General features: G+C 35.1%; 1 protein-coding gene across 2 annotated transcripts in view; it reads right to left on the reverse strand.

Moving 5' to 3' along the window:
- The window catches only part of LOC134543130 (sister chromatid cohesion protein PDS5 homolog A-like), a 43,083-nt gene that overhangs the window by 23,370 nt on the left and 459 nt on the right, over positions 1-19,254 (reverse strand). For both annotated transcript variants that reach the window (XM_063387966.1, XM_063387967.1), the window contains exons 2-9: positions 15,482-15,557; positions 12,020-12,226; positions 9,260-9,453; positions 4,903-5,107; positions 2,812-3,074; positions 2,262-2,505; positions 1,067-1,215; positions 727-873 (exon numbers count right to left, since the gene is read on the reverse strand). In XM_063387966.1, coding sequence (XP_063244036.1) covers positions 727-873; positions 1,067-1,215; positions 2,262-2,505; positions 2,812-3,074; positions 4,903-5,107; positions 9,260-9,453; positions 12,020-12,226; positions 15,482-15,557 — 1,485 coding nt within the window. The remainder of the gene's footprint in view (positions 1-726; positions 874-1,066; positions 1,216-2,261; positions 2,506-2,811; positions 3,075-4,902; positions 5,108-9,259; positions 9,454-12,019; positions 12,227-15,481; positions 15,558-19,254) is intronic.

The following is a 19,254-nucleotide window of genomic DNA, read 5'->3' on the forward strand; positions in this document are numbered from 1 at the left end:
AAAGGAAGTAATGGTTTTTTCAAGATTTTGTACCACAATTTTCATGCTAAAAAAAATATTTTGAATTATTAATGTATTTATTTTTTATTTATTAATTATTATTTTTTGAAAGCACCCATTTTAGCCATTTCACTCTCCAAAAAAATATATTTAAAAGAGAAAATGTATAAAAGCAACTACCATTTGGAGCTCAAAACAGAGACCACTTGGAAATATCTAAAATTTTAAAAAATTTATGGGTCTTCTAAGACTCTGCACACTGTTTTGGTGGGGAAAAAAAAAAAAAGTTGGAAAATTAAATTCAAAAAATTGTCAGAGATAAACTAAAAGACAGTTAAAATCTAAGGCTGCACAACAGGATTTTGAAAATAAAAACAAAAACTTAAATTCTTAATCAATTACATGAAGACCTTGTGTACACACATAAAGATTTAGATTACAAAAACCAATTAACTATTTTTAAAAGTTTGTAACTACATAAAAATATCCCATAGCAAAATGCAAGAATTAACAGTAAGACACATGGATCTTATTACAGGATGAGATAAGAAAGTGTAAATTATTTCATCTTACTGTTGTTGGAATGCACTAACAAACAAAAATAAGCAGTATCATATTCTTTTGTTTTCTTTACATCCACAGTGCAATTGATTGCAAAAAAAGCTTTCAAAGGTATTTTCGTAATTTGTACTATTAAAGTTTGCATGATTTCTGTGAGCTACTTACAAGAAAGAATTCCGCTGAATATCATGGAACAAAGCTCGCATGTCCTGCGGCATAAAAAGCCAGAAGTTCAGTAATCGCAGCACTCTTTCTTCAGCTGGTAATGCAAATGGGATCAGGTATCCCAGGAACAATTTCTGTGTAAACGATCTGTAAAAAAAAAAACATATAAACTACATTAAAAAAATATGATAACTTAAAATAATTCAAATATGTATTTGGTAGAAGTGAAAAATGATAATACAAAATGAAATTACTTATTTTCTGTCATATTATAAATTAAGTATACTGTTTGTGTAATTAATTAGATCTAAGAGCATACTCACTATAACCATTTACATACTTTGCTCTGTTATCTCCAAATTGGTAATAATTACTGAAGATAGACATAATTTCAATGCATTTTTGTGTTAGATTGGTATTCATTGGACTGAAGAGCAGTTTTTCTAAAATAACTGCTAAAACTTTTAGAGCTCGTTCTGTCAAACCAACCTAAAAACAAACAAAAAAAAAAAAAACCAAACCACCAAATTTAAATGCAATGCAACGAAACAATTTACGCAAATAAATTTCAGCAACTATAAATATTATGAATCAGCAAGCAGCACAATCAAATATAATAAGAGAAGCTAGAAATATGGAAACAAGAAGAGAATAAAGTGTGAGCAATGAGGTGTCAAATGTGCCACAAACATAGAAGGTACCACTATATATATATATTTCTTTTTTTGGAATTTTCAATAAGTTTACTAAGATTTTTAAAAGAAAAGTTTATGACTTTAAATGTTTATACTGCCTTCCAATAATGGATTCAAGTACGCTTATCAAACTGCTTCCCTAAGCCTGAATTAATGCCGTGCAATTTTGTGAAACACCCAAGAACATCTACAGTGAATCTGACACCTCTACAGCTTGCTGGTAATCGTAGTGCATCTGGAACAGTTTGGCCTTGTTTGCAGGGTGTTCGCACCCTGCAGCAAGACTGCCAATACAGCTGTGCAGATCTGGCAGTACCTGATACGTTCAAAAACACACGTATAGCACACTAAACCACGGTTGAACAGGGGTGAATATGCTGACCCAGAAATATGTCATAGCTCTGTCCGTGTAACCATTACAAAAGAGGATGGATCCAAAAATTCTGTTAAGAAAGTTACAAATGGTACTCCAATCCACAGTAGCAACCATACAGTAATCAAACTGACAGTAAATGCTTGTTGTAATTTTTAATCACATTTTTACATTTAATTTTTGTGGGATGAATAAGGAATATACATAACTAAGTTAAGGCATAGTATCTCCTCTGGGGTACATAATTCAAACAGCCAATCACAATCTATTTGCCAACCTCTTTCTCTAAGCAGGAAAAGTTACAAAAATAAAAATTCACTGAATTCATAGAAATGTATGAGTACCTTAGAAATCTAGAAACAAAAAAAGGATAATAGTAACCAATACTACAAGTATTCTAGAAACAATTTATACGAAGCAAAGTTTTAAAATAAACCCCAACAGTTAACTTGACAGAAGACACTCACAGAAGAATCAGAAACCATTTCCTTCATCACTTGCACGATGCAGTCAATAAGGCTTATGTTAAAACTACAGCTGGCTGTCTCCAAACAATCAAAAACATTCTGAACGACATCAGGACTTCCTTCTCTAACACAGTGGGCCATGAAATACTTCCAACAGATTGGTAATAATTCTGGGTGGTTGCAAATTATGTTAGTCATTTCTCCGAGTCCCAGAAGTTGCACTTGCCTGTCACCATGCCGAAGGCTGTAACAAATGAATTGAGTTAACAACAGTTTGGTCACTGTATCATTAACGTATACCAACACTATAAATCAAGTCTGCAACAGGTGAGCTGCAACCAGTAGTTATTTAAGAAAACTACAGAAAACCAAAATCAGAATGGTCGTACCGGGATTTGAACCCAAGTCCAGCATTTTACCCTTGCGTTGCGCTCGGCAGATAAGAAATTTTTTTTGTTTGCAGCCACTCAGTATAATCTACAGCTTGCAAGAAGATGAGCTAAGAACAGAAAGTGAACAGCCACATGAGAAGCAACACCTCTATACGTACCTGCGTAAAAAACTAAACCACAGATGTCTGCAATCCCGTGCAAGGTTAGAGCCTGTCACTGCAAACATTTTGCTCAGCATCAATACCAAGTCCACTGAGCTCTCATCAAGTGTGGTGGCTTCCAAGCAGTTTTGCAAACCACCAACAGCTGTGGCTACCAACTGCGGACACGCGCAATATAAAGTTTTCATCAACTCAAACTTCCGGAACACTATGCCCAGATCGGCTGAACTTGGCTTGCTTTGTAAATGGTTTACGAAGAACTGGAATATACAAAGAATAATTATCATTAAAAACATATTGTTAGTGAAATCATGAACAAATATTGAAGAATGAAACATGCAATTATATCAGCAAACAACATATACCCTGGATATTCTAAACCCACCACATGCACATCATCTATTGGGTTCATATTTTCATTTCTTTTTTAATGATTTTACTTAAAAATATGTGTTTTTTTAATAAATAAGGCCTATCCATACACGTAATCAAAAAATGTTTAAATACCATTAATATTTTTTACCAAAACAGTAGCTGTCAAAAAAAATTAGCATTTTAAAACTGTAATTTTTTACTTTTGCATAGCCTCATATTTAAAATATACTTTAGTGACATTTTCCCTCATGACATGCATATATTCATCTTTGACATGTAGCCAGTGCACTGGCTGTCAAGTATATAGATATAATTTAATTTACTTCAAATTTTGATTTTGGTGATTCAATTTTGTTTAGCTTGTAATAATTTAAATATTTGTTTTGGTTAATTTTAAGCTGAAATTACCTTTAGCATTATTGCACTTTTATTGTAAATTACCAGAAATATTTTGAACTATTTTAAATACCTTTTAAATTTTTTTCGTTAATAATATCAGTTTGGAAAAAAGACTTTTAAAGAACTTAAATCAATTACCTGGAATTACTAAAGTTTTTGCGAATATATGAGTCAGTGTAAGAACGACACTTGGTGATTCGGGGAAGGAAAAAAAAATAACAGCAGCACGCATGCGCATGGGTGGACTGTTGAGCGGCCACACTTTTCTTCCACAGCGGGCATGACGCAATGTAAGCTGGCACACTCCTGTGTGTGTTCCGCGCACTTGTTAATCCTTGTGCACCGTTGATTGGCGACTGCTTGGTTTCAGTTAAAATGGTGTTAATGAAGAAACTGCAACCATGGCAAGTTTACGACGGACTTCAAAAGGCCATTTCAATTGGGAGTGAGGCAGTTTACCTGCAAGTACAATTTTTCTATAATATAATGCCCGGCTATGCTCCACAGATGTGGAACTTCGATATGATGGACATTTCCTTTGGTGCATGCTTCAGAAAGAGTATGGTTTTGAGCAGTTTAAAATGGATTTGGTTTCAGCGAGCAGCTAGTAAAGTGCCTTTTGTGCACAAAAAAAGAAACTGTGAGTAAAATTAGGCCTTTTGAAACATATGCAACTCCCAGATATATTAAGACATTAGTTAATGTTAAGAAAGAAATTCCAGAGTAAAAGTAAAGATGATTAGTTTCTTACAGGAAATTCAAGTAATTTGGTTATTTTGATTCAAGATTCTAATTTATATTTAACTATTACGGTACTTAAAAGAAGGTGCCAGTATTATTTATTTGATAAATAAATTTAATTTTTATGTAAAAGTTAGGTATATTTTGTAATACCAATCTATGCCATATTTTTTTAATATGTATTTTATGTAGCATATTCTAAAACTATTTTTATTTCATAATCATTTCTATCAATATTGCAGCTCACTGCCATTTATTGTGTTTTGTAGAGCTTCTGCAATTGTGTTGAAGTTAATAAAATTTTAATTTCTATTTGATATTTTAATATTTAATTTATTTCGCAGCCGATCCGACACAAGCTTTGGAAGTTAACTCTGCTTTGTTTTAACGCTTGCTTCACACCCAGTCTCGGTAATTCGTTAAGAAAGAATTTCCAAGTTAGTTTTGCTTTTCTTGAAAAGGTTTTTAGTATTACCACCAGCTGGGTTCTGTGTCGTGAAACGAACAGTACCTACAGACATACAGTCCACTATTAATTACTTCACTTTATTTGTACATAAACTGTGGCCTAACCTGTTGAGTTGGCAGCTCCAAGTCCCTGCGGCAAGCTCGCAGCAACTTCACGCTGAACTCAAAGGCTGTTGGGTTTTCTGCATGATCCAATATCTGTGCGTAGATGACATCTAAAACAGGCTCCACCTCATTCACTTGCACCAGATCACTGACGACCGTCTGCAGGAGAAGTTGCAACTGATTTATCGCAACCGCGGTGGTTTTTCTGTTTGAAAAGGAATCATTTGAAAACAATATTTTACAACTTACCCATAAATAAAAAGTTATCCCACTACATTATTTTACAACCATGATAACAGTTAAATCTAACTATGCAATGAATGAAGAGTTTTCTGACTCAATAACCTCATCAATTTTATTCATTTTGAAGTCTTTTTCAAGCAAAATAAACTTAATTTTAGCAATGCATATTTTTTTATGAAACAACTGAACTGATTTAATTAGATGCTTGGAAACTTATGCCTATTACTGGAATTACCTTGCAAATTGTTTAATATTAATGTTAAATGTAAACAAGTAACAAATTTCATGTCCACTAATATTTTAAAAAAAAAATCCTTTTCAAAGATACTTTATTTAGAAAGTTAGTATATATTAATCCTTAATACTTGAGGTGACATTTAGTGCACAGTTCCCGAGGTGAGGTCTGTGAGATCAACGATGTATTTTCGTTCCATAAAGCATACTCGCTGTCATTTTTAAATGCCTGATCACGAATGCTGAATATTTTTACCTTATTCCTTCAGATTTGCTACAATAATTATATTATATGAAAACTGAATCAAACAGATATGAAATAAATTAAACATTGCATTTTTCATAAACTATATTACACAAAAGTAACATCAAACAAAAAAACTGGATATAAAAAAAAGAGATACAATATTTTCAATTATAAATTAACTTAACATACCCCATTAAAAAAAATTTAATTCTAAAAAACATATTACAAACTACAAAAAATAATAATACTATCAGCAAAAATTTAAAAAAAATGTTAAACATTACAAAGTGTCTCATTTATATTTTTTAAATATTATTTTTTTTTACAAAAACTATTTTTCTTTTTGTATTTTTCTGCTCATAACACACCTAAAAATACCACTCCTACTAATATCTGTCCAAAAAGATCTTTGGTGAATTTGGTTTGGTTTAAAAACTGCTGAATTAATCATCAAACTAATTATTGTCTTCCAATTTGGCATATTAAAATCACATATGTCTGTCACATTTACAATGGCTTTTGTGGCTCTTCAATCACAAAGTTTGATGTTTGTACATTTCAAAATTATTTGATGCATTTCATCATCTACCATAAATTCCAAACAGTTTCAGGATCTATTTTAACACCAACATTGCACTATAAACACTAACTTTTTCCTCTGTGTTCACGTTATAAATGTAAATGGGTTTTCTACCCTTTTTTATACCTGTTTAATATATGGAAACCTTTGAATAAAAGCCAACTTTTTAATGAAAGATGATCTTTATATATTAAACCTTTCAAGATAAGGCATTAACAATTTCATTAGTTAGTCAGCAATAAAAATTAAAAATAAATAAATTAAAAATTGCGAAGCCATGGAAAAATTTTTAACACCTTAGTACTTTCAACTCTTGACAAATAGAAAAAGGGTAAAAATTTGTCACAGGCTAGTGACTACCTTACACAAACATTTTGAGGGCGTACCGGTGTTGAGGTGAGAATATTGGTGGAAATTAATGGGCGCCACCACGTGAGTGGGCACGTGAACCCGGCTGAAAGACTAACTCAGGGCGTTACGTGGCCCGTGTGCGGCGATATATTAGCCCTCCAGATGTTATACGCAGCTCCTGTCCCTAACTAAGCCCACTCTCAGCGTCGGACACGCTCCTAATTATCGCAGTGGGCTCTTAGGGCGTCCCACATGCCGCTGACCAGGTTAAGGACCCACGTGGCCCCCCGAACACAAAACACGTAACTCAGTTAATTGGTTTTTATTCTACTCACGGTACACGTCCTTACACGATCCTCCGTTGATACAGCTATAAACTCCCGAGGCACGAATCAGATTAGGTGAGGAGGCGGACCACACACGTGGCCGCCTCAGGCCGTTACTTAATACGCCGATGAGATAAAAACTCCGAAGAGTGAATAATTATTACTTAAGCAGTCTCTCCGACCGAGAGAGGCCCCGAGGATGAAAAGAAAGCGATTTGAATAAATTAAGTTACAGAATTACTACTCGGTGAACCAACGGTGATGTCCTCGGGGTGTCTGCAGAGACGTCCGCTCTCGGCCGGCTGTAGAAGGAGACTGGGATGAGCTCATGGCTTGCGGGTGGCAACATGGCGTCCTTCGCGCTGAACACAACTACCGTTACAACTTTGCTGTAGCGTGCCCCAGGTTACTATTATAAAATACATAAATTCTTTAACAATACTTATTAGATTACTTCCATGTCCAGGCCGTCTGTAATAATTACTTATAAACATAAAACAGGGTTCAAATGAGTTTCATGCTAGTTCCTCCGTCGCCCGCTAGGGAGCGTCCTTGTTCGTGCTTGGACTTATAAAAATAACAAAAGATCATGAAGTTATTAATTAAAAGACACTCACATGCATAGCCATCGTTACACTGTTTTGGGGCGGAAAGAAAAAGGATTACAATATTAATTAACATCTTTAGGGGTGCGACGCACTGCAGCTAAGCGCCCTCTTGCTGTAGTTCGTGGCGCGCAGTTTGAATCGCACACGGCTACGTACGTCACGACACAAATGCCGGGTAGGAAAGGTGGTGGGAAAGGGAACGGAGGATGATCAGGCTCGTGGGGCGAAGCCCCGGCTGACGTCAATATATGTATTCAATCCCACTGTCTATAATTGGTTACCATGCCTAGTGAACAATACTAGTCAAAACAAAAATAATCATGATCAGAGATTATGGAAATATACAGATGGAGTATAAGGTCCCTTTCTAATGAGGGGGGTGAAGCCAAAAGGGGAAGGGGATTTCAGTGTACTGCACATACCAATATGGCGGCCATTTGTTAACAAATGCACAGCTGTACCTGTATTGGAGGTTAAATTGGAGAAAAATGACAACTCATATCATTAGATTTGTATAATGATTTGTTCTGGACTTTTAATATACATAAACATATTAACCAGTAATATTTTGATCTAATTTTCTTCCAAACAGCTTAACTACAGTCGTTAATAAAAATAGACTAGAACAGCTGATATAAATAGAAACAAACATCCACCATATTGGTATGTGAAAATCAGAAAAGAAATGGGGGAAAAAACGGCTTCACGGTTTACGGCTAATGCTCCACATGAATCCTTCTCTAATCTCTGACCACTAACTACTAAGCAAACAAAAAAAAAATACCGTACCCATTGCTGTCAAAAACAAAAGACATCTCTCCAAGATCACATCACTAACTGATTTGTTGCACACCGTCCCATACCAATCAGACAGAACACTTAAACAGATTGCGATAAACATATTTAATTCCTTTAAACTTACTACAAAGATATATTTTTTAAACTCATAAAAACATTAGAAGTTACAGTGAAAGGTCTTTAATCCAGCAGTCTATGGTTCAGCACATTCTGTACTCCGGCACCAATCGAGTCACTCGCGTTCAGCTGTTTTCAGCTGTATCTGGTACTTGACCTTGGCCACCAGGTAGCGTCACTGTGCTGCCTGCATTTTCAGTTTGCCCAGAGCTTATCGTTACTGTTGGTTTTCACTTCAATACAGTGAAAAGGTGGGGTCATATGCCACATTGATTTTTTTTCCTTGTCATTACTACTAGTTAAGAGCTATTTCTGTAAATTTAATCCTAGCTAGTTTGCATTTGTTGCTCTGTTACAAATTTTTTCCAGAGATATTATCTAAGTGATCTATAATGGTTGTAAAGAGACCCAGTGTTTGTACTTGCTATCACTTGCATGCCTTTTTTCACCCCTTATATAACAACTTAAGAAACATCTGTAAAAAATGTTTGTGATGTAACAATAAATACAAAATAGATATAGTTTAATTTTACAAAAATATCCCTTAACTAGTAGTAATGATGAAAAAATGAAAAATTCAACATGGCGTGTGCGACCCTATTGGGTTTAAGTCAGTCGGTAATTGTTTCATATCCCGTATCCAAGTTTATTCCTTGCAGATTATTAAAACTTGTTTTAAATACTATTGAACTGAATAATATTTTTTCATCAGAATTCCAGACTATATTGACGTTCGGCATTCTGGCAAAATCGTTAATCTGACATGGTGATGATTCCAAATGTGGCGGATAAGACCTTTCAATGTACATATTTATGCGACTTCTACATCGTGCCAGCAACTTATGACACTCACTTGACCACGGTGAAAACTCTACTGAAGAGGTTACTGGACCAGTCGACAACAAATTCCAAGTCATCGATGAAGCGAACAAAGCAGAGTGCCTTGCTTCTCTGTAGACTGCGCACGTGCTCCAAACTCATGGCATACCAATCTGCCTCTGGATCCTTGAGGAGACTGACGCTGCTCATTAAGAAGCTCTGTAGCACCTGAGTTCAAAACATGCTCTTCAGGACCAACAGGATTTCTTCGGGCTTAGGAAAGCAGTCTGATAAGCGTACTCGAATCATATAATTGGAACGCAGTACGAACATTTACTTTCATACACTACGCGTAACACCCCTTGGAACCCCCTCACTCAACATCCATCATCTACTGAACCCTTGGTATGTCGGGTCACTGCCAGGTGAAACGTGCGCAGGTTTACCGGGCATCATATCAGGGACCTTGTTGTACAACAAGATTGGAGAGCTTTGAGATATTTTAAAGAGTACCAAAAGGCCAGCTGACCAGTGGCCTTCGATCTCAACGAGTGACAGTTCAGCAACCAAGGGAGGCTCCACAAATGATGCCGGCGAGCTTGAGTCAGCGACACAGCGCGAGTAGTGCAGACAAGTGTTCCGGGTCAATGTTGCGCGGACACAAGACAGATTTGAGTGAATAATAGATTAATTAGGCATTAATTATTTTTTCAGACGTACAGTAGATTATTACTCGATTCAATATTTAATGTGAAAATAATCAGGAATAAAGAGCCATAGATTTAATTATCTGCGGTATCTATTCAAACATTGAAATTACAATATGATTCTGATGGTCTGTTGCATGAACATCTCGCTTGATGGAAAATCACGCAACCCTAGTTCCAAGTTAATTCTGAGTTGTATCGAGGCTTCACAGGACAATTATTGTTAATTTTTCTATGAATGGAAACTTCTGAATTCTTAGCATCACATCCTTCGATAATGGTTCAAAATAATTAAATGTGAGCCATTCATTGACATTGCTCATAATTTATGTCATATAGAATTATTGTGCAACCTCATTTCTGAACATAGATAGCCTACTAAAAACCAAAACAGTGTCATTTTGTGAGATATTGTCTTTCCTTGTGTATTTTTTGCTTTGATTTCAACACGTATTAATAAGCATTAATAAAGAAAAATGTTAAAAGTAAAATGCTATCACAAAAAAAAATATTGTTGGTTAATTTACTGATGCTTAATAAGAACTGTGTTTTGTGAGACAAAAACATAAACAAAAATAAAGGTTTTTATCATCTAATTCTTTTTTGATGTTATTTATTTTACGTTTATATATTCTAATTGCTTAAGAATTACATTTGGTTCAACAAAAAAAAAAATTTTCTTTTCACAAATCAAAACAAATTTGTACCTAAAAGACTAGCATTTTGAAAAATGATGTACACGACTTTTATAGTTAAAATTTTTTTTTCTAATACCATGCTATCTTCAAAATTAGTGATGCACATATATTGATGAAAACACATTTTAATAATCTTTGGATTTCTGTTTAATTCTAACCATGAAAAAGGGCCACACAAAACATACTGTAATTGAAGTGTGGTGATATTGAATGGTGAAATATTTTTGTGTGTAGATCCTAGCTCATAAACAAAATCTATATCTGATGGAGAGTATAACTCCAATAGTATAACTGGCCATTGCATTTGTGTTATTCTAAACCCTTCACTTTTGTTTGATCTGCATTGGGGTGATACTTAATTGCCTATTTGGTGTGGCGGGTAACATTCCTGTGATAATACCACAATCAAAAGCTACAAAAAAAAGCGAGTCTCTTTTGGTACTCGCCCATGATGTGTAACATCTAAACTATTGTATCACAAACTATGTATTAACACAGCACTTATTTTAACACACTTATAAAATTATTGAATTTATATTATACATTAACATTCAAAAACGTATTTATAATGTATTAGAAAAACCACTTAATGTCAAGACTACTGTTAGCAGAACGAACAGTAAACAAACAGCCTGTCTTCTTTCCCTTTCCCCCCTTCTATCTCTTTTCAAACGCCATGGATATGTTTGCGCTCGCTGACACGCTGTAGCACAACAGCCAACTGTAGCCCCACAGAAAAATTGAATGGCACGCGCTTCTCCCTACATCCTGTTACACATTTCTGTCGAATTCACAAAATTACTCCCACCAAATACTGTACAATGAGAACTAAGATGCTACGTATAAAAAAAAACACTACCATTTCTTTAAAACACCAAAAGTGCTTTAACACTCTAAACTTGCAAAGACGAGCTCCTTACTGGGGCACAGGCTATAAATAGTCTTTATTATGGGGTTTTAAGTTTATAAGTATACTTATATACTATCACACACAGTTTTTCTATATAAAACCATCAATATTTATATTACCCTATTACTGCACATATACATAACACGAACATATTCCATATATGTACCACCAAAACCTTTAAGTGCTTCTATCTTCTAAAGTATTCGTTTTAGAGAAAAACTGAGAATTTTTTTTTTCTCCTTTTTATAATCTAACTATATTTCTGCTTACCAGGATGACACTATGGTTACGTAATTCTGTTTAACAAATTGGTACTATTGATTTCTCAATATAAAATTGAATGACGCGGGCTTCTCCCTACTTCCTGTTATGCATTTCCGTTCCTTGACTTCTGTCACGTTCATGAAATTACTCCCACCAAATGCAGTATGCTGAAAGAGCTAAGAGATCCACATCAACAAGTCTGTAACTGTACATACCTGTAGATCAGAATTTGCTATGCGCTGTCCGGAACCAGGCAACGTCCAGAGCTGTATCAGGCAATTGCCAGTACTGAGTCGCACAAAGGGATCCTTGCTCCGGATGAATGAATCCGACAGAAAATGATGCAGGGTGACCAACACGTCAAGCACCTCAGTCACCTCTGAGATCTCACCGTGAAAACCTTTCAGCATCATTTCCACAGCCTACAAATTTCATAAACAGTGACAGATTTTTGTATAAAATACATTCCACCAAATCTGAATGCTTTTGAATACTTGCTAAGTGTTTAAGTCTCCAAGGTGTTTGGTAAGAAAATACTTGCCCAATCTTGGTAGTATAATCTTGTGCAGTTATAGAAAGGAACCACTGCCAGAAGTCAAATCCAAAATTATTAGATCTGTTGGAACATGCTATACGTGTAAATGTCAGCACATCCACAAAAAACTCTTTCGAGTTGGGTAAGGCACACAATAGTTTAGGACAAATAAAGGTCTCCCTATATCTAATATCAATTTGTTTTATTTAAACATACTAATCTTCTGAACATTAATAAAAACTGCAAATTTCACACCAAATCACCTGGAACCATGTGCTAGCTACCCCCCTCCCACCTTTAAAAAAAAAAATTTTTGTGATTAAAAATAATATAAGAAGAAATTTTTCACCCTTTAAAATTATTGTTGTTTGAATTCTGTTTACTGATAACTTGAATCAGCTAACCAAATTGGCTAAAATTTACCTCAATTTTAAAGCTATAAAGATACATAGGTGTCATTTCAAGATACCAACAAAATAGCAAAACATTTAATTGTGTGCAAACTACTTAGCATATAGTAAAAAAATATTTTTTTTTAAATACGTTACAAATATCTTGCCACTCAAAATTGTTTTCCAGAATCACTGTCAAAAAATAAAATTATAATTTTTATACTTCTTGATGATTTTTTTCTTCTTTTGTACATGAAATGAAAATATAACATTGCAAGGTGCTCAACCATTAATTTAAAAAAAAAAGAAAAGGAATGGGGAATGTGTAAGAAATATAATGAAATACCAACCAGCTACAGTAGGTATCTCAACATAGAATTTTGAACTATAATTTGAAAGCAGTAAGTATTTAGGCAAAGCAAAAATAATAATAAAAATAGTAGCAAATGTGTGCAGTGCCATCATGTACCACCACACAATCAAAAAATTATAAAAATAAAAAGTTAACGGCATCATTAAGTCAGGCAGGGTAAAGGAATTACTGATCAGAATTTAATTCTGGAATCACAATACTGCAACGACGGCGATACGAATATTTCTAAGCAATCATGTTCTACACATTTATAATATCATCATGACAAACATGGAGGATGCAAAGAACTTCCCGATAAGATATATTTTTTTATTCGCATTGCATTACAGGCACATCATTACTGAAATGCATGTCAGAATTCTGTTTTTTTAAAGATGATAAAACTGGTACATCAATCTATTAATAATTTTTTTTTTAATTTTTAAGGTAAATTTCACTAAATTTATTAGTTAAATCTCTGAAATGAGTTTATGCTAAGTGATTGTAACAAAACTCTGTTTTTCTGATGTTTAACAAATAACAGCAACACATGATCAGGGCCGTCGAGCAAAACTACGGGCCTGGGAGCACATAGATTTTGATGGTCCCCCTCCCTATTACTTAATGTACAATTTTTCAAACCTCTACAATTAAAAATAATATATAAATATGTTTGGGTCTTTCAGTACTCGCCATTCATGCAGAATTATTTAAAATAATGCAGAGCATGATGAAATACGATAAATTTTACTATGCACCCGAAATTAATGAAATAAGCACTGACGTCAGCCGGGGCTTCGCCTCGCAAGCCTGGTCCGACTCCACTGTCCAGCTCCCCTCCTTCCCGGCATTTGTACTGCCGACGTACGTGCGTGTGTTCAAACTGTGCGCCACGGACCACCGCAAGAGGGCGCTTAGCGGCAGTGCGATGTCACCCGAAACCAATAACAACAATTATTTAAGTATTAATTTATAAAGTAGCGGGTGTTTCATATTCTGAGTGTGTATAAATTATCTTCTTTAAAACTAACCCTTGATGCGGGGTCACAGAGGAGAATGACGGTTTTTGTTCCGGCGGGAAGGTGCCTGATGCCCGCGCGCAGAGCACTGCTTGCAGCAGTTCTTCTTCATCACCAGCCGAGACCAGACGTGTGCGGAGTGATCAGAGACGTGTGGCCACGTGTCGCCTACCCCGTGATATCCCATATGTTAAGTGGTGTGGCGTGCCCGACGCCTAGAGTGGGCCAGAGCTTAATAAACTAGCGCGAGTAATTAGAGGACTAGTATCTTGCCTCACACGTGCCACGTAACGCCCTGACCGGGAGTCTCAGCCGGATCCACTTGCCCACTCACGTGGTGGCGCCCACTAAAGACTGACTCGGGTAAGCAGCTAGGTCTTCAGCACATATTCAGAAACTGCTATAGCCACAAGCAAAAATTGTCAAGACAACAGACCCATGTATGGCAACATGCACCTGTAAGGATTATTTTTCGTGAACATCGGGGGATGTACCATACATATTGGTGTGCCAAAGGAAACTCTATGATGATGAAACTATCCTGGAATACATTTTGTAAACCTGAATAGTTTAAACAAGATATAATCACAACTTTAAAAATTCCTATAATTTATAAGCAAGGAAAATTGTATTGGAACAAACATGGTATCAAAAATATTTAAAATTTTGCTGGTTTGCAAATGCTTTAAATAATAATAAATGCAAAGTTGAGTCAGACCAGCGGCTGTTCTAAAGGTTGAGTGGGTTGTGCTGTTTTGATGACTGTAAGCGGGCAACGGGTGCATTCTGCTGTTGAGGACAGTTACTGCTAGAGTCTAGACAGGGCTTCCAGCCTTGTCAGGAGGTACAATGTCAAAACATGAACATTTACAATCAGCCCTATATTATTCTCTTCATGAATTGTTGTTTCAAATGCAGTCTTTGTTTTTTGACAGTGGACCCCACTGTTCAAGTTTAATGTGTTAAGTTCAGTACATTTTAAATTTGTTTTTTTTTTTATTTTTTATTTAAATGAATAATTGATTAATCCACCTTTCTATTTTTGAACTAGAGTTAGTATATTATGTTAAGATAATTCATATGGAAAAAAAAAATCAAGGATGTGATATTTGTAACTCATGGGCAATTACAAATTTTGTAACTTCAGAACTGAAAAATTATATTTTAAAAAAATTATTTAAGAAGTTTTTAGTACAAAAACTTGTAAAAATATTATGTTGTTATTTTATTAGTAAGTGTGCACAAATATTTTTTTGAATTAAATCTGAGACAAAGCACAATATATTATATTTCGAAACCAGGTGATTTGGCATTATGACCCAACTATAACTACAATGGGTGTGTGAAAATCCAGCACATCACACTTAACAGGCACACACCTCAAGTTTGCGACAAAGTTCCGCTGCAGGTTCATTGCCGGTGGGAATGTCCAACAACTGCTGCATTTCCATGGAGCTGAAAAGAATCAACCAAAAGGTAGAACGACAATAAAAATTCTTTCTTAGCCTATGCATCTACGAATATGCATATGGTGAGTGGCAATAAAACCGAAACCTTGGGATCCTTGGGAGACACGAATCATCGGGAGATGGCATGTTGCAACCTAGTTTTTGCAGTCAGTTCCTAAACTCACAATCACCATGTCGTAACACCAGAACATTGCGGAAATGGTGCTTGATCACGTCTGATGATAGTTAATGTATAAAAATTAGAATTTATATCACTAAACAAAGTCCTTTAAAAACTGTTTCCACCCACTACTTAGGCCAGTGGTTTGGGTGTCCCACAAACATGGCTCAGACCCATTGGTTGGACAAAAACCAGCTTCATGCAGTATCAATGTACAAAGTAATGCAATATGTCCACCCACTGGCGTAACCATTGGATATTACGATACAATGAGGTCACTGAAATGATAAAAGAATTTATTAAGGGTTGCAATTAAAAATATTAGGGCACCACTGTGCACAGCATAACAACAAAATATATATTGTGACTATATATAAAACTAAATTTAAAAAACCTAGTTACATTTTTGAGCTATGTTTGATAAAAATGGAAACATTACATTTATTTTTAGTTTATTATTATTATAAAAATTGTGGAAATGAGTATGGAAAAAAATCTTAAGAGTGAATACATTTGTTAACAATATTAAGAGAATGAAAAGAAGGTTCACATTATATTACAGTACACCTATCCCTCAGCAAGGCTTCAGATTGTGCAAATTCATTTAGCACGATTTAAATTTTACTGCCCCAGTCTCAAATAGCACGTCTGTAAACTTCAGTTAGCACGAAATCTCGGCAGGTAAAAAAAAAAAGTTGAATGTGACGCCGCGAAGTCTGTTTCAACTTCTGTGAACATGTGCTGTGGGAAACATTTAGCCAAACAAGGGGGGGAAGAGAATCGCGCGCAGGTGTGTCTAAGCTATCGCCTGTTGTACAATATCAGCTGTGGCAAGTTAAATTGCGGCTATGGAGTGTAAAGGACCAAATGTTTCTTACGTCCGCGCGTATGCCGCCGTGCCGTACCGTTGTCGCCTGGCCACAGACCGGGCCGTGAACTCAGTCTAGCCAGTGGCAGGGAATTCACTCAAACAAAAGCAACGTCTGCCCATTCAGCTGCCGGAAACTGCACGTGCTTGATCACTCATAATGCATCGTGTTCAAGTATTTTAGACAAAACTAGAAGTATTACTGCGCCCAGATTGTTATGAAGGCCACGCTTATGTTGATCGCACTTTAGTTTTAAGCAAGTCAACTGTGCGCACAATCATAAGAAATAAGGACTCTTACCAAAAGTTCATATAAGTCTGATGCTGTTGGTTGTACTAGTGGGAATATATTTTACATTAGATACCAGAACAGAAATGAACAGATGATTCACGTGGAAAAGGTTGTTAAATGAATGTTACAATGAAAAACATAATCATTGGCCTGACAGGATTGGTGTGAACCAGGTGGTGTTACACGAATTAGCACTTAAATTTGTGAAAAATTAAAATGTAATTATCCGGACAGTAGTATCGGTTTCACTGTCAGTAAAGGATGGTTTGGAAAGGAACGCGACGCGAGTTGAAGATCACGTGCGGGCGGGCAAGTCAGCCAGCCGACTGACAATAAAGTACATAACCACGTATCTCCCGTTACGCGGTGTCGTATTTGTCATTCAAAGTACGATGGGAGGCATATAAAGATAAATGGTGTGACATAGTTGAGTGTTATTCAATGCATTTATACTATGTAAAGTATATTCCTGCACAATTTTGGAACACATTAAATAAATTAGCCTTACTATTTATGGAAACTAATGCTTCAGAATATGTGATTTTGAATAACACGAGCATTTTTAGGAACGAATTGGTCGTGCTAAGTGAGGGATAGGTGTACACAAAAATGACTGAAACAATGTGCAGGTAAACTCCACAAGGAAGTATCCTTTATGTAATGGTCATTACCTATCACCATATTTTCTAAGTGTCCCAGTATAGTAATTACCAAAAAAACGAAGCTTGCTTATGAAGGGACTAATGATTGTAAAAAGTCATTCCATGTCCTTTTTATAAAGTCAATGACTAGTATAGCGTGCACACTACCAAGCCAGAAGAGAAATGGGAACAAAATATAAGCCACTACGGGCTGCATGAAATTTGCAGACACTATGGCCTGCACATATTCTTAACAAAAATACCATACTGAAAACTGCTCAAGATCATAATTGTAAGTTTCTAATCTATTTAGAGGATATTTATTTTATCAACATCCCATACATCATTTGAAGGATGTTAATTTTCTCTCTCCTCAAATATTAAGGATGACTTTGAAAGATGATCTTCCCCATCAGATGTTGTCAAATGGAAGTTCTGATACTGGAAAGGCCAATTCAGATTTAGAAACGAATTTGAAGGTAAGATAAGAATAAATAACTAGGGTAAACTAGGGAGAGTTATAGAAATTTTTTTAAATCACACTATTGAAATTTTTATACCTAGGCTAACTATAAAAATTTTTTTTAGAGAAGAGACCACTAATTTTTCAGACAAACATTAGGTATTTTGGATTTTTAAAAAAAGTTAACCACAAAAAAAAAAAATTTCCTCCCATTTAGTCCAAGTGGGATAATTTGGAGGTATGCCACCAAAAACTATTTTAATTCATGTTTGAAAAAATAAGGGAGGGTAAATTGATGCTCAAGCACTTTATATAAAACACCCTTTTCACCGGAATAAAATTTTTTCACAAAAAAAAAATATATATATATATATATATATATACACACACACACACATTCATAAACATAAAAAAATTTAATACAAATAGTTTTTGTGAGTTGTACAGATATTTGGAAAGAAATGTTTTTTTTTATCACTGCTGTATGTATTTAAGGACAATTTTGGCAAAATTAAAATCATCCTAAGTAATAAAAACTGTGGATAAACTGTTATTCAGGTTTTACCTATTGTTATTTAAAATTGTTATTTAGGATGGCTTGAAAAATTATTTAGACCCTTTTTCTCCTCAACAAAGCATTTTGGTGTCTATGCAAGACACAGCTATTTGGGATTTATACATACTAAAGTTTTAGAATGTGTAATTTAAATCAAACAATGATTTTCCTGGGATTACGAAAATCAAGCTTTTATTTTTTCCCTAGAATTTACAGCCATTAGATCCTTTCTGTATATACAGATTTGCACAAAAATTCTGAACAAGTAATTTTATACAAAAATACACAAATACAATAATAAACTAAATACTGTATAGTACTTGCATAAAACATTTCTTCTAATCTTCCATTACATAAAACCATCTTTGGTCCTGCGATGTAAAAAAATTGAAAAATGTGAAAAAAATATAATATATTATAAGTACTGATTGACAATGACAATATGATCTGAGTTTGATTCTCAGTAGGGATCACACCATGAATATTTACAGATATTGCAGAGAGCAGGTGGAATTTCTGGGGTTATTCCATAGACTGATGTATTCAAACAATGCATTTCTCCCGCCTTCCCCCTACACCAACACATGGGGCTACAGAGATAAGAGTTATCAGATACAACCAATGTGATCCCAGTTCAACTCTCGACAAGGTCAAATGTGGCAGACGACGTAAGCAGGCGTTTATTCTCTGAATAGTCCCGCCT

The sequence above is a fragment of the Bacillus rossius genome, assembly GCF_032445375.1.
Source record: "Bacillus rossius redtenbacheri isolate Brsri chromosome 9 unlocalized genomic scaffold, Brsri_v3 Brsri_v3_scf9_2, whole genome shotgun sequence".
NCBI classification, from domain to species: domain Eukaryota; kingdom Metazoa; phylum Arthropoda; class Insecta; order Phasmatodea; family Bacillidae; genus Bacillus; species Bacillus rossius.